Raw genomic sequence first — 15,287 nt, 5'->3', positions numbered from 1 at the left:
AGAGCAAAGTTCCTAATGAGAAAACTGTACCTACACATGCAAACATCCTCTTGAAAGTATTTCAGCAAGGCTATACATGATGCCTTGGAAATGAATGAAATTAAATGAAACAGGATTGGCTACAGGATAAGCATTCCTCCTGGAGGGTAACGTTACATAATCACTGGAGCTCTCCTAAACAAACTGTAGACCTGGTAGCAGCTGATATCTGTTTTGGTAATATATTTCAAAGGGGCAGGAGATGATAATCTGACCCAGAGAGAGCAGTGAAAGGGGGGGTGTGCACGTGCATACGTGTGTAGGGGTGGCAGGTAGCCTAGCGCTTAGAGTGTTCGTCCAGGGCTAAGTAACCGAAAGGTCGATGGTTTGAATCCTCGAGCTTACAAGGTGAAAATCGGTCCATCTGCCCTTGAGCAAGGCACTTAACCCTAATTGTTTCTGTAAATCACTCTGGATAAGAGTGTCTGCTAAATGACTCAAATGTTTAAAAAAAAATGTGTGTGTGATAGAGAGAGCGTGTGTACTCTGTGCTGTTAAATGGATGTTCCGTACTTTCTCGTCTCTTTTTACCTCCATTTAGAACAGCGGTGTTAGTTGAACTGTGGACAGCCAACCTGATCTCTGCTCTAATGAAATCCACAAGGTGTTACACTATAAAACCCAACAAGATGTTAGACAATAAACCAACCCCGTGTGTGATAGGCTACTGTTTCTAAAGGGAGGAAGAATTCATATCTGATGTTAATGGAATATTCATTTCGAAAAACATTATTTAGATTAAAAAGTGCTCTTTGGTTCTGAAAGACTTCTATTAATATTATTACAATTTATAAGCCTACTGTTATTTTGATATAGCCTATAAGCACTTAGATTTGCCAATGTCATATCACCATCAAGCAATCAACTGTAATTTAAACTATGGACAATAAACTGTTCTTTGCCAGTTAAGTACGAAAACTGTGTTAAAATAGTGCACTAGAATAGACAAAAATATGCACAAAAAGAGCAAGTTTAATATGATACAGCTCTGTTCAAGTTTTGGGGAAGTTACTCTGAAAATATAGTTTACCAAGCTACCAATTACTTTACACTGGAAGAAGTTAATCTACACTAAAGCTACCCTTAAGAAAAATATAAGTTTACTTAACTAAAGATACTTTAAAAACCAAGTACTTTTAGACTTTTACTCAAGAAGTATTTTACTGGGAGACGTTCAATTTGACTTGAGTCATGTTCTATTAAGGTTTCTTTACTTATACTCAAGTATGAAAATGGGGTACTTTTTCCACCACTGATTTCTCTACTCCCCAACACTACTCTGTTCACAATCAAATTAGCTACACTATCATAACCATGAACTCATAATAATAATGGCTAGATAAGTGCTATCTCGATTATAACATGCATGAATTAGTAATAAAAATAAATAATTAGCATATACAATTCAAGTGGTGGAAAAAGTACTCGATTTTCATACTTGTGTAAAAGTTAAGATACCTTAATAGAAAATGACTCAAGTGAAAGTGAAAGTCACCCATTAAAATACTACTTGAGTAAAAGTCTAAAAGTATTTGGTTTAAAATATGCTTAAGTATCAAAAGTAAATGTAATTGCAAAAATATATTTAAGTATCAAAAGTAAAAGTACTAATAATTTAAAATTCCTTATATTAAGCAAACCAGAATCCACAATTTCCTAGTTGTTTTTTAATTTACGGATAGCCAAGGTCACACTCCAACACAGACATCATTTAAAAACCAAGCATTTGTGTTAAGTGAGTCCGCCAGATCAGAGGCAGTAAGGACCAGTCATGATCCCTTGAGAAGTGTGCGAACTGGACAATTTTCTGTCCTGCTAACCATTCAAAATGTAACGAATACTTCTGGGTGTCAGGGAAAATGTGTGGAATAAAAGGTACATTATTTTCTATAGGAATGTAGTGAAGTAAAAGTAAAAGATACCCCCCAAAAAAACGAAGTAGTACTTTATAGTATTTTACTTAAGTACTTTACACCACTGTACAATTCAGGGTTTGTATGGGGGCTGTGTATGTCTATAACATAATTCTAATAATGCGTCAGTTAATCATAGTCGGATATACCAGTCAATTTGCTAAATTCTCGTACGTAATTGTGTTACACACAACTATATCGCCCATGCAGAATATCCCTAGAATATCCCTAGCTATATTATTTTCGACGTAACCCATTCATTTTCAATGTCTGAATAACTTAAAAACAAAACACAACGCTGCTGAGAGGTTCCGAATTTGATCTTAAAGTTTTCCTCACCTGTGGGCTCGGCGCCTCGGTTTACGGGTTCGAACAGCCCTGTGTTGCTATGGACTCTCATATTCCATTGGTATTTTGTCACAGATTACACACATCAAGCAATGACCATTGAGTGCCATAGGTGCGGGTAAATGAGATACCATGGTGCGCAAGGCGATGTGCAGGAGAACAGATGATTGAGCCGCGATCACAGTTTGCAAACGAACTAAATTGGCGAGTTGGGCTGTAGATGGGAAATCCTCTTTCAAAGCCCGCTTCTCCCAGATGAAAGAAAGGGTTGACTATGACGCCCCCGTGGGGTGCCAATAGGGAGACACCAGACCACATATCTCCATATCGATGGCTCTGTCTGTACCAGCTTTTATTGTGTCAAATGCTAGATAAACTTTGTTTAATTTTTGTTTTGGCAGGACAACTGTTACTTTGATGGCCAACACTGACATTCTGCTTGCCTCAGAATCTGCATTGGTCTGCAGCTTCAAGTAAAAATGTCAAATGAAAACAAAGTAGATGTTCAAACAGTATTAATCCAAGACATAGCGAAAGAGGATTATTTTGGAACAATACACAATGAATCTTGCTTTCAACAAACGTGTGCCTTTATTTAGATTGTTTTTGTGCTGATTGCACAGATATTGTGACAGCTGGTTAAATGAAATCACTTGCGAAGGCAAGAACAATAATCATGTAAGGAGAAGTGCAGTATTATCATAAGCAGACGTATACTTGTAATACGGAGGAGGAATGGAGGGGAAAAGAGAGGCAGAGGAGATCTAAGAGAGAGAGGGAGGAAGAGGGTGAGCTTGAGTCGGTTAAAAAGGGTGGGGGAAAGGGAGATGGTTTGTTTAAACTTGAATGGTATAAAGTGTAAGCAGAGTGAGCTGAAGACAGGAGGAGAATTGGAAGTGAATGAGGGTGAAGTATCGGAGGTGGTAGATGTGGTGAAGTTCTCGGAGCCTGAGGCTTGCACCAATGGTCAGGATGAAGATGATTCTGTGACAGTAGGAGTTACTTTTTTGGAAAAGGTGGACCCTTGCCTTTTAGCTGATCCCTTCATCACCAGATTCCACAGTACCCAACTCTGTTTTGACCCACCCTGAAACCACAATTCACATCTCTTCCCCCCCATTAATTTAACGTGGAGCGCCTGCTCCCTCTGACCAGCAGAAACACAAACAATTATCACAAGACCACTTCTGGTTGCCCTCACCGATTCCACAGCGCCCAACTCTGTTCATCCTGACCCTTGGTGCAAGTTGGGCGCTGTGGAATCGGTGAGGGTAGCCAGAAGTGGTCTTGTGATAATTGTTTGTGTTTCTGCTGGTCAGAGGGAGCAGGCGCTCCACGTTAAATTAATGGGGGGAAGAGATGTGAATTGTTTTGCTCTCAAGAAAAGGGCACCATTGAAAGGAATGATTACTGGAGTAGCTGTAAATGGGAACGTTGACCAACTGAAAGGGAAGATTCCCGGTATTTGTGATGCTCGTCGTTTGGTGGGACACAGATAGGGTGGTGTGAGTGGTGAAACAGAAGAGTTTGTTCTTTTGAGTTTTGATGTTGAGTCTTTGTTATGATATATGATGTTAGGATATATAAGTTAGCCTGTACAAGCTTTTGTGCTGAATACCTTAAATTGTTACAGGTGTCAAGCTTATGGACATGTGGCAGCAGTGTGTAGGAGGGAGGTTCCTAGGTGTGAGAAGTGCAGAAAGGCATGAGACAAAGGAATGTGTAGCACTGGGGAAAGTAGTGGCATGTGTTAATTGTAGGGGTGCCAATGGGGCTGGGGATCAGAAATGTCCCGTGCTAGAGAGGTCGGTTGGGGTTTCCAGGTTTAGAGTAGTGCAGAAGTTGTCATATGCTGAGGCAGTGAAGAAAGTAGAGGAAAATGGGTTATGGGGGAGGGGTCCTGAGAGGAGTGGCGTGAGAATAAACCAAGAAGTGATATATGTTTCAGTACGATTGGATATTTAGCATTTAGTGCAGGGAGGGAACGTAAGAGTGTGCAGGGAGGTATTTGGGTGTGTGAGTCTTGACGTCAAAAGAGTTACAGGGTGTGTTAAGTGGTGGTGTCCCATCCTTTCAGACTGTTGGCCTGGAGTAGGAGTAAATATATTTAAATAATGGAATAGGGTGTTATTTTATTTTCTTGTTTATTTTTTGTGAGTGTAGTGTTAGATGGTAGTGTATTTGTTTATTTAAATAAATAAATCTATCAAAGGATGAGGGATTTATACTCCAGTCTAGTAGGTGGCGGTATTGCAACATTCATTCGATGCCAACCGCTGTTAAACCTCATCGAAGATGAAGACAAACGTGTGCCAATCTGCTACAGGAGGCTCGAACTGCAGGCACTGCGCCTGATGAAGTGGTGGGGGTGGGACTAACTGAAGTCCATCCAGGAAGCGTTTTGCTGAATACTTTCAGTTGCCATCGAGATATCATGATGAGATAGCAGTAATGTGATAGTTCTGTGTAATACAATATGCCACTTTTTAGAAAAAACTAAACACATTTCGTAACGTTAATCCTGAGTTTTTTTTCGGAGTTTGTTTTCATGGCATAGTTAGACAAATAGCCATGTGTATCGTCAACCTTGTTGCAGAATGGATCAATAGTATATGCAGAATAAGCGTTGTCTAATCCAACAACTGTGTGGTTTAATTTACCACTGAACTAACTCCAGCATTAAACTCATTTTAAATAATGTCGAAACTAGTGGGCACTGCGGGGGTCTCTGTGTTGGGCGACAAATCTTTGGAGTTTTACCGAGATCCAGTGGCTTTTTGTGAACAACGTATTGAAAAGCATGGGACACGGATATTTCAATCAAGACTTCTGAACAAACCAACTTCCTTCGTCTGTTCGGTGGAAGGGATGAAGGAATTACTTTGCGGTAAAGCCACGTATTCGTGTGTATGTGCGTGTGTGTCACAATAATCTAATAAATTCAACGGTAACAAGTTTTGACTAATAGGCCAACATTTTATACATTCATAGTTTTTGCTTTTCGGTCCACATATCAGTTTAGAGTCAATTTCAATTTTTAACGCATTAGTAGGAAGTGATATGATTACATCAACGATGGGCTCCCGAGTGGCGCACTGCATCTCAGTGCGAGAGGCGTCACCCTGGTTCGAATCCAGGCTGTATCACACCTGGCCGTGATTGGGAGTCCCATAGGGCAGCGCACAATCAGCCTAGCGTCGTCAGGGTTTGGCCGGTGTCAGCCGTCATTTTAAATAATAATTTGTTCTTAACTGATTTGCCTGGTTAAATTAAAAATACATTTTTTAAAAATATATATGATTTGTCCATTGATTAGACATGGCTTGGTAACTGACCATGTTAAGAGATGGACCTGTGACTTTGGGTAGGGGTGAGAATTGTGTGTTTCCCCATTGAAAGAGGACATTGCAATTTATGTGATCATGACTGTATTTCAGAGAAGTCATCTGTGTTCCTGAAAGACCCCACTGATGTAATGCACAACATGTATGGAGACAACATAGTGACTGCTAATGGTGAGTTGATGTCCCAAATGTCCATAGGGTGCAACTTGCATGCAATTTGCTTATAAGGGTATAGGGGTTGTATTAGAGAGCCTACACCTCCTCTGGCCTTTACAAAAACATATTTTATTGTACATGTTCACAGGGTAAAGCTGCTTTAGGCCTTCACACTATTTGCTTGTTTTATTAATTTATCCGAAGTTGAAAAACATACAAACAGAATATTTGTTATTTAGACCAATAGATGGAGTCATTGCACATTTTTTCTTTATTTCTGCTATGAGCAACTCCATAATGCTATTCTATATGGTTCATCCAGGCGAGGAAGCCTGCTTGCTGCGTCTGTCTCTCACCAACCTTTTCACAGGAAAGTGTCTGGCCTCAGGCTCTGACCTCATTAACAGGTAAAGACTGGTTTCATTTATTGAGTATGACAGGGTGACCAAATGTCATAAATATACCTTCATTAAGGATAACAATGCTTGTTTCTCTGTTTTTCTTTCCTGCACAGTGTTTCTGAACGGTGCTTGAAGAACCTTTCTGCAACGTAAGAACCCTTGAAATCCCCACTTCATGCACTTCTGTCTTACTCAATATACACTAGCAGGACCATACCAGAAATGTTTCACCTACACTGCCTTCAGAAAGCATTCATAACCCTTGACTTATTCCACATTTTGTTGTGTTACAGCCTGAATTCAAAATTAAAACAAAAAATAAAGAATTCTCTCCTACAGTATCTACACACAACACCCCATAATGACAAAGTGAAAACATGTTTTTAGACATTTTTGCACATTTTATTTAAGATGAATACAGACATTTCTCATTCACACCCTTGAGTCAAGACATGTTAGAATCACCTTTGGCAGCTATTACAGCTGTGATTCTTTCTGGGTGAGTCTCTAAGAATTTTTCACACCTGGATTGTATAATATTTGCACAAAATTCTTCAAGTTCTGTCAAGTTGGTTGTTGATCATTGCTAGACCGCCATTTTCAAGTCTTGCCATAGATTTTCAAGCGGATTTAAGTCAAAACTGTAACTAAGCCACTCAGGAACATTTCATGTCAACTTGGTAAGCAATTCCAGTGTATATTTGGCCTTGTGTTTGATGTTATTGTCATGCTGAAAGGTAAATTTGTCTGCTGGAAGACAGACTGAACAAGGTTTTCCTGTAGGATTTTGCCTATGCTTAGGTCTATTCCGTGTCTTTTTATCCACTCCAAAAAATCCATAGTCCTTGCCGATGACAAGCATACCCATAACATGATGCAGCCACCACCATGATTGAAAACAGTGGGGGCTGGTGTGAGGAGCCATTACAACGGGATCATTGTAATGGCTGGAATGGAATTAATGGAACGGAGTCACACGTGGTTTCCATATGTTTGATGTGTTTGATACCATTCAATTTATTCCATTACAGCCATTACAATTAGCTCGTCCTTCTATAACTCTTCCCACCAGCCTCCACTGATTGAAAATATGACGCATGGTACTCAGTGATGTGTTGTGTTGAAATGTTTCCTTATTTAAAAAATATATATTTTTAAATTATTTATCAGGGGGTGATTCAGCACCCCTATTTCCCGTGGCTATGACTGGGTGTATTGATACACCATTCAAAGTGTAATTAATAACTTCACCATGCTTAAAGGGATATTCAATGTCTGTTTTTTTTACCTATCTACCAATAGGTGCCCTTCTTTGCAGGCATTGGAAAACCTCCCTGGTCTTAGTCATTGAATCTCTGTTTGAAATTCACTGCTCGACCGAGGGACCTTATAGATAATTGTGTGTGTGGGTTACAGAGATGAGGTAGTCATTCAAAAATCATGATAAACACTATTATTGCACACAGAGGGAGTCCATGGGGTATTGTGTGTAGGCCAGTGTCACAAAATCTCTATTTAATCTATTTTAAATTCAGGCTGTAACACAACAAAATGTGGAAAAAGTCAAGGGGTGTGAATACTTTCTGAAGGCACTGTATTTCCATGTATGTCCTGTTCACTTCTCTGATTACCACTTCTTGTGTAGTGGGGAGCCCGTGTCGGTGTACCCTCTGTTTAAACGACTGGGAACAGAACTGGTGTTGGGGCTGTTCCTGAATGTGAACCCAGATGAGACACCAGAGCTTTTCCAGGAAATTACAGCACTTTGTACCCTACACTGGCATGGTGAGTTTACATGCTCTGTACCCTACACTGGCATGGTGAGTTTACATGCTCTGTACCCTACACTGGCATGGTGAGATTACGTGCTCTGTACCCTACACTGGCATGGTGAGATTACATGCTCTGTACCCTACACTGGCATGGTGAGATTACATGCTCTGTACCCTACACTGGCATGGTGAGATTACATGCTCTGTACCCTACACTGGCATGGTGAGATTACATGCTCTGTACCCTACACTGGCATGGTGAGACTACGTGCTCTGTACCCTACACTGGCATGGTGAGATTACATGCTCTGTACCCTACACTGGCACGGTGAGATTACAGGCTCGGTACCCTACACTGGCACAGTGAGATTACAGGCTCGGTACCCTACACTGGCACAGTGAGATTACAGGCTCGGTACCCTACACTGGCACAGTGAGATTACAGGCTCGGTACCCTACACTGGCACAGTGAGATTACAGGCTCGGTACCCTACACTGGCACAGTGAGATTACATGCTCGGTACCCTACACTGGCACAGTGAGATTACATGCTCGGTACCCTACACTGGCACAGTGAGATTACAGGCTCGGTACCCTACACTGGCACAGTGAGATTACAGGCTCGGTACCCTATACTGGCACGGTGAGATCAGTCTCTGCCACCTGTAGGTTTTCCCCTCTTACAATGGAAGGCATGCCGCCCACACTGGGCCTCAATGAACAATCACAACTACAATTTCAGCATACCAGCAACTGAAGAAACACTTTAGTCTCACTTTCTTTCAAAGAACTTACTGACCCCTGAAGGTGGTGAATATATGTATAGCCAGATCGATGTCTGACAAAACAGACTGCTCTGCATTAAAGGAGCCCTGTTTTCAAAGGGAGTGGAATAGACACACAGATCTGTGCATTAGCTGCGCGACAGTGGTAATTAGATCTCAACACCTTCATTGACAACACTGCCTCAGGCATCTCGGGGGAAACCCATTAGGTGTCAATAACTATTACATTAACATAGCATGTTAATGTGGTAATTGTGGGGCCAATATACTTTTCAAAAGGGGATATTAGGCTAATCAAACTGTAGTGGGTTCTTTTCTATAGGTAGACATAGGCCCCTTTTCAGGTTGATGTAAACATAGAGATAGAAACATATATTTTGTCAGAGTGTGACCTTTGACCTGTACTTCCCCTACAGGGATCATCTCAACTCCAATCAGTGTGAAGGTTCCTCTGTGGTCCTCTGGCTTTTGCACAGCGCTGGAGGCTAAAGACAAGCTCATGGACATCATTAAAGACAAGCTGGAGTGTCAGAGACAGGGGTGAGTCCATAAATATGTTGTCATAGACACACAACCTTGTGGTCACATTGTCACTTTCTCTTATTAATGCTTTCTCATTTACTATCTCTTTCTCTCTCTATCGCTCTGTAGGTTTGTAGGTTATCTCCGTGATCTACCTCTCCCTGATGCCAGTTGTGCCTCCCAGCATCTGCTGTTGTTCATCTCTGCTCTGATCCCCAAAGCCCTGGCATCCTTACTCACCTCCTTCACCCTGGTTCTGAGTGGCGCAGGCAAGGTGAGACGGCCCGGTTCTCTTACTAAACCTTCAGAGCACGGGAACGTACTTTAAATCATGTTGACCTTACATTGTAGTAACAACTACACAGCTTTGGATTAGTGTAGTACTGCGGCAATCCTGTACGAACACTAACGCTTCATTTTTTTTGTCAGAAGGAAATTAGGAATCGTGCGAGGGCAGACCCTGATTACCTTTACTACGTCCTCCTGGAAGTACAGAGACTTTGGCCTCCGTTCATTGGTGGAAGGAGAATAGCCAATCAAGTGAGTCCACTACATTGTGTTTGTAGTTGCTTGTTATCAATAACATTTGATCTGATATCTTCCCTCACTCTGTCCATTCATGATCTGAGCTCAAGGGGGAGTAGCATGCCCACAAATAGATCTCTAAATAAGTCTGCTTGTAAAGGGAACATCATGTATTTTCCTAGACTTATGATAGCCAACTGTGATCTCCCTGCGGCACGCAGTGACAATTAACTTCTTTCTAAGTTGTTTAAAATGATGAATGACAAGTATGTTCCCCAGTTGATATCCTCTATGAATGATTATCTTTCTGAAATATTGCATGAGCAGCCCAAGCATACAGTTATCGAGTATACAGCTATCGACTCTGTTCATCTCATTGTATTCTATGTCTGATAACAGGAAGGCTATTAATTAAAACAGGCCTCCTACATCCAAGTCAATGTTTATGATGCAGAAATGAATGCATTGTGTGACAAAAAATAAGCTATTGAATATTGTATAATGGTTGTTTTTAGTAATAGAGCTGTCAGCCATTAGATTATTGGCTTACTGTGATTGTCATCTCTTCATTGTTCACTGGCTGGATTTGTAATGAAAATGGTCCAGTTGATGACGTCCATCTTGGAATAGTGTGACCTCATGCCTCTTCTCGCAACAACAACAGCCCATGAGGGGAATTGATTGGGCTCAAATTGATTGACCCTCTTACCCAAGGGCTGTGTTTGCTTTATGAGTGGAAAAAGTAATAGCATTTGCAATGGCTTAAATTGTTTACTAGCTAGTATGTTGTGTAATATATTTTTCACCTTTTTTAACACGGAGTGAGTATAGTTAGCATAATCTTTGAACTTTTATTTTTTATTAGGAAAATTCTTCAATTGGTCTGATGTAGAGATATCTCCCTGTGTGAGTCCTGGCCTGGAGAGGTTGTTAATAATAAGTGATTTTGGACTTCAACCAGCCGGTGAGGTGTTGACACAACTAGGAGCAGAAAAACAAGTATTGAGATTATTCAGGCCCAAACAGGTGGTTATAGATGCATATTTAATCAAAATAGTTCATGAATATGAATCTGTTGTGCAGAGTGAACTGTCAGGGTGACAGAGTGTTGGGGACGGGGAGGATGGAGAGGGAGAGGATGATAGAGAGGGATAGGGGAGGAGGGAGGGATGGAGAAGGAGGAAGGGAGAGGAGCCCTGAGTTTCTGGTCGTCTTGCCTCAGAGCCCAGCTCCCAGTAGACCTAGCAGCCACAGGGAAATACAGCTGGGCCTCTTCTGCCTTTGGGCCATAGCAACACACACACAAAGTCACTAACACACATTTTCATATCAGAATATTTTTAGTCGTGAATTAATTAACATTGCCAAACACTCTGTACTGCACGTTTAATTTTCTCCAGGGTTGTCGGGAAAAGGAAAATTTTGTGACTCACCCTCCTCCCACTCCATCGATGGTAGTCAGTGAACTGTGGTTATGCCCACAGTCTCACATGTAGATTGGGATGTTTGGTTCCTGTTTGCCTGTGAGTGTTAATGTCACTTTGGTAACAGAAAGGTGTGTGAATGGGTGTTACCTATTCATCATGGAGGTGGAAGGAGGGGGGAGGCACCATGTGTGTGTAACAGTATAGCTTCCGTCCGTACCCGGGCTCGAACCAGGGAGAGCAAGTGAGAGGGACCCTCTGCACACACAGACAACTGACACCCACGAAGCATCGTTACCCATCACGCCACAAAAGCCATGGCCCCTGTGAAGAAAGGTGAACAACTACTTCAGGTCTCAGAGCGAGTGACGTCACCGATTGAAACACTATTAGCGCGCACCATCGCTAACTAGCCAGCCATTTCACATCGGTTACACTCACCCCCCTTTTGACCTCCTCCTTTTTTTACGCAGCAACCAGTGATCCGGGTCAACAGCATCAATGTAACAGTATTGCTTCCGTCCCCTCGCCCGACCCGGGCTCGAACCAGGGACCCTTTGCACACATCAACAACAGTCACCCACAAAGCATCGTTACCCATCACTCCACAAAAGCCGCGGCCCTTGCGGAGCAAGGGGAGCAACTACTTCAGGTCTCAGAGCGAGTGATGTCACCGATTGAAACGATATTAGCGCGCACCACCGCTAACTAGCTAGCTATTTCACATCAGTTACATGTGCATCCCAAATGGAACCCTATTTTTACCAGAGCCCTAGTAGTGACAAATAGGGTGCCATTTGGGACACTTTCCTTGTCATGTGCTCTCAGGGCTCCCCCTCCTTCCTTTCTCCCTCCCTCTATCCCGGCTGGTTGGATGAATAATGGATACCCACACGCCCAGGTTATGATGGGTAATTGATTGAGGCGGTAAACACTGATGTTACAGTGGAGGAGCGGAGGGGGAGCGAGGGAGGGAGGGAGATTGTCATGGGTGGAGGGGGGTTCGTCACGCCCTCCCATCACCTGGGGTAAAGCAGCTCCTCCACAATGAGAGAGAGAGAGAGGGGAAGGGGGCTGGACCATTTTTTTTGTTTGGTGGGCTGGTTGAAATTGATACACACAAAAATATATATTTTTAGAAATAAAACAATTTAAAAAGGGCCTGTTAAGATGTTTTTTTATATATATATTTGTGCAATTTCGCAGTTACAATAATCTATAATGAGCCTTTGGCTGATCAGTGGGTAATGGCCAGCCCCCCTACCAAGATGTGCCGGCCTGGTTTTCTTATAGGCTGAGCTGAGGTTATGCAAACTCATGTTCAAAGTCAAACACGGCATCAGCAAAGTGACCTGCTCCGACTCTGTCATCAGTTAGACAGCCAAGATCATGGGTCGTAAAAAACAGAAAAGGTTGAGGTAGATACTGTATGTACATATCACAGGAGGAGGCTGAGGCAAGAATGGCTAGTAACAGTGACTAAGGTTCAGGGCAGGGTATGGCTAGTGATGACTGACACACGTTTGTGTCAATAGACAATCAAATTTACATCATAATATTTTTTTGCTCGGACTGTGTCTCAACCCCACTGCAACCGACTGTGTCTACATTCAGCATCTGCGGTGGAAAGTGACAGAGCTACAGCGCTGTTTGTCAGACCAGGAGACATCCCGAAAATCGGTCTTCTCACAAAAATGTCTGTAGTGTCTGAAAGTTTTGGCTTACTAACTAATATGACCACTCTATGGAAAGATGAGACTCTCACGAACATGACAGGGATATGAACTTGGATATTTCCATAAACACTCCAGCTAACTGGTCTGCACATGCTCTGAGGACGCGGCTTGGGATGCTGTCTAGGCCGACAGCTTTCTGAGAGTTAACACGCTTAAATGACTTACGTCGGCAACGAAGGCATCAGTGGCTGGCTGGCTTTCCCTTTTTAATCCTTAATTATCTGGTGTCCTTGACGTCGAATTGCGGTCCAGATATGCGGTTTGGAAAAATTACCTCCCGGGATAATTTTCTTCGCTCATCATCACTGCCGTGTACATTCCCCCCAAGCAGACACCACGACGGCTCTCATGGAACTACACTGGACTATGTGCAAACTCCGCTCCATTGGCCAATGTGCAATCACTGGAGAATATACTGGATGATCTCCGTTCGAGACTATCCTACCAACGGGACATTAAAAACTGTAATATCTTATGTTTCACCAAGTCGTGGCTGAACAACGACACAGATAATATACAGTTGGCTGGGTTTTCCGTGCATCGGCAGGACAGAACAGCTATGTCTGGTAAGACGAGGGGTGGGAGTGTGTGTCTAATTGTCAATAACAGCTGGTTCGTGATGTCTAATATTGAGGAAGTCTTGAGGTATTGCTCGCCTGTGGTAGAGTACCTCATGATAAGCTGTAGACCACACTATCTACCAAGTGAGTCTATATTTTTCGTAGCCATTTACCACCACAAACCGATGCTGGCACTAAGACCACCCTCAACAAGCTGTATAAGGCCATAAGCAAAAAATAAAATTATCATTCAGAAACGCCGCTCCTAGTGGTCGGTGACTTTAATGCAGCCAAACTTATAACTGTTTTACCTAATTTCTACCAACATGTCACATATGCAACTAGAGGAGAGAAAAACTAGACCTGCTTTACTCCACACACAGACACATACAAAGCTCTCCCTCGCCCTCCATTTGGCAAATCTGACCATAATTCTCTCCTCCTGATTCCTGCTTACAAGCAAAAACTAAAGCAGGACGTACCAGTGACTCACTCAATACAGAAGTGGTCAGATGACGAGGATGCTACGCTACAGGACTGTTTTTCTAGCACAGACTGGAATATGTTCCGGGATTCATCCAGTGGCATTGAGGAGTATACCACCTCAGTCACCGGATTCATCAATAAGTGCAGCGACAACGTCGTCCCCACAGTGACTGTATCCCAACCAGAAGCCATGGATTACAGGCAACATCCGCACCGAGCTATAGGCTAGAGCTGCAGCTTTCAAAGAGCAGGACACAAATCCAGAAGCTTATAAGAAATCAGATGGAGCATCAAACAGGCATAGCGTCAATACAGGACTAAAATGTAACCCTACTACACCGGCTCTAACGCTCGTCGGATGTGGCAAGGCTTGCAAACTATTACGGACTACAAAGTGAAACCCAGCCGCGAGCTGCCCGGTGACGCAAGCCTACCAGACGAGCTTAAATGCCTTTTATGCTCGCTTCGAGGCAAGAAACACTGAAGCATGTATGAGAGCACCAGCTGTTCCGGACGACTGTGTGAAAACGCTCTCTGTAGCCGATGTGAGTAAGATCTTTAAAACAGATCAACATTCACAAGGCCGCGGGGCCAGACGGATTACCAGGACCTGTACTCAGAGAGTGCACGGACCAACTGCCAAGTGTCTTCACTGACATTTTAGACCTCTCCCTGACCGAGTCTGTAATAACTACATGTTTCAAGCAGACCACCATAGTCCCTGTGCCCAAGAAAGCGAAGGTAATCTGCCTAAATGACTACCATAGCCATGAAGTGCTTTGAAAGGCTAGTCATTGCTCACATCAATGCCATCATCCCGGAAACCCTAGACCCATTCCAATTTACATACTGCCCCAACAGATCCACAGATGGCGCAATCTCAATTGCACTCCACACAGCCCTTTCCCATTGACTAGAGCTCAGCATTCAACACCATAGTGCCTACAAAGCTCATCACTAAGCTAAGGACCCTGGGACTAAACACCTCCCTCTGCAACTGGATCCTGGACTTCCTGATGGGCCGCCCCAGGTGGTAAGGGTAGGCAACAACACATCTGCCACGCTGATCCTCAACACGGTGGCACTTCATGGGTGCAAGCTTAGTCCTCTCCTGTACTCCCTGTTCACCCAAGAATGCATGGCCAAGCATGACTCTAACACTATCATTAAGTTTGCTGATGACCGGCAACGATGAGACAGCCTATAGAGAGGAGGTCAGAGACCTGGCAGTGTGGTGCCAGGACAACAACCTCTCCCTCAATGTGAGCAAGACAAA

The 15,287-nt window shown here is 42.9% G+C and overlaps 2 protein-coding genes across 4 annotated transcripts in view; one reads left to right on the top strand and one right to left on the bottom strand.

The window, feature by feature from the left end:
* The window catches only part of si:dkey-247m21.3 (5-hydroxytryptamine receptor 4), a 48,761-nt gene extending 46,274 nt beyond the window's left edge, over positions 1 to 2,487 (bottom strand). Inside the window, exon 1 of the mRNA XM_042326655.1 lies at positions 2,292 to 2,487. The gene's annotated coding sequence lies outside the window, so the exon portion shown is untranslated. The remainder of the gene's footprint in view (positions 1 to 2,291) is intronic.
* A 2,191-nt stretch (positions 2,488 to 4,678) lies between these two features.
* The window catches only part of LOC112257504 (putative cytochrome P450 120), a 42,441-nt gene continuing 31,832 nt past the window's right edge, over positions 4,679 to 15,287 (top strand). For 2 of the 3 annotated variants that reach the window (XR_006084046.1, XM_024431117.2), the window contains exons 1-8: positions 4,679 to 5,187; positions 5,738 to 5,815; positions 6,123 to 6,207; positions 6,315 to 6,350; positions 7,847 to 7,986; positions 9,175 to 9,298; positions 9,410 to 9,554; positions 9,710 to 9,820. Coding sequence is in view for 2 of the 3 variants with exons in the window: in XM_024431117.2 (XP_024286885.1) it covers positions 4,998 to 5,187; positions 5,738 to 5,815; positions 6,123 to 6,207; positions 6,315 to 6,350; positions 7,847 to 7,986; positions 9,175 to 9,298; positions 9,410 to 9,554; positions 9,710 to 9,820 (909 nt within the window). In the remaining variant the exon portion in view is untranslated. The remainder of the gene's footprint in view (positions 5,188 to 5,737; positions 5,816 to 6,122; positions 6,208 to 6,314; positions 6,351 to 7,846; positions 7,987 to 9,174; positions 9,299 to 9,409; positions 9,555 to 9,709; positions 9,821 to 15,287) is intronic. The other variant, XM_042326654.1, reaches the window with a different exon arrangement.

The sequence above is a fragment of the Oncorhynchus tshawytscha genome, linkage group LG09 (genome assembly GCF_018296145.1).
Source record: "Oncorhynchus tshawytscha isolate Ot180627B linkage group LG09, Otsh_v2.0, whole genome shotgun sequence".
Classification (NCBI taxonomy): Eukaryota; Metazoa; Chordata; class Actinopteri; order Salmoniformes; family Salmonidae; genus Oncorhynchus; species Oncorhynchus tshawytscha.
Note: the sequence above shows the minus strand (reverse complement) of the source record. Positions and strands in the feature narration are given on the sequence as shown.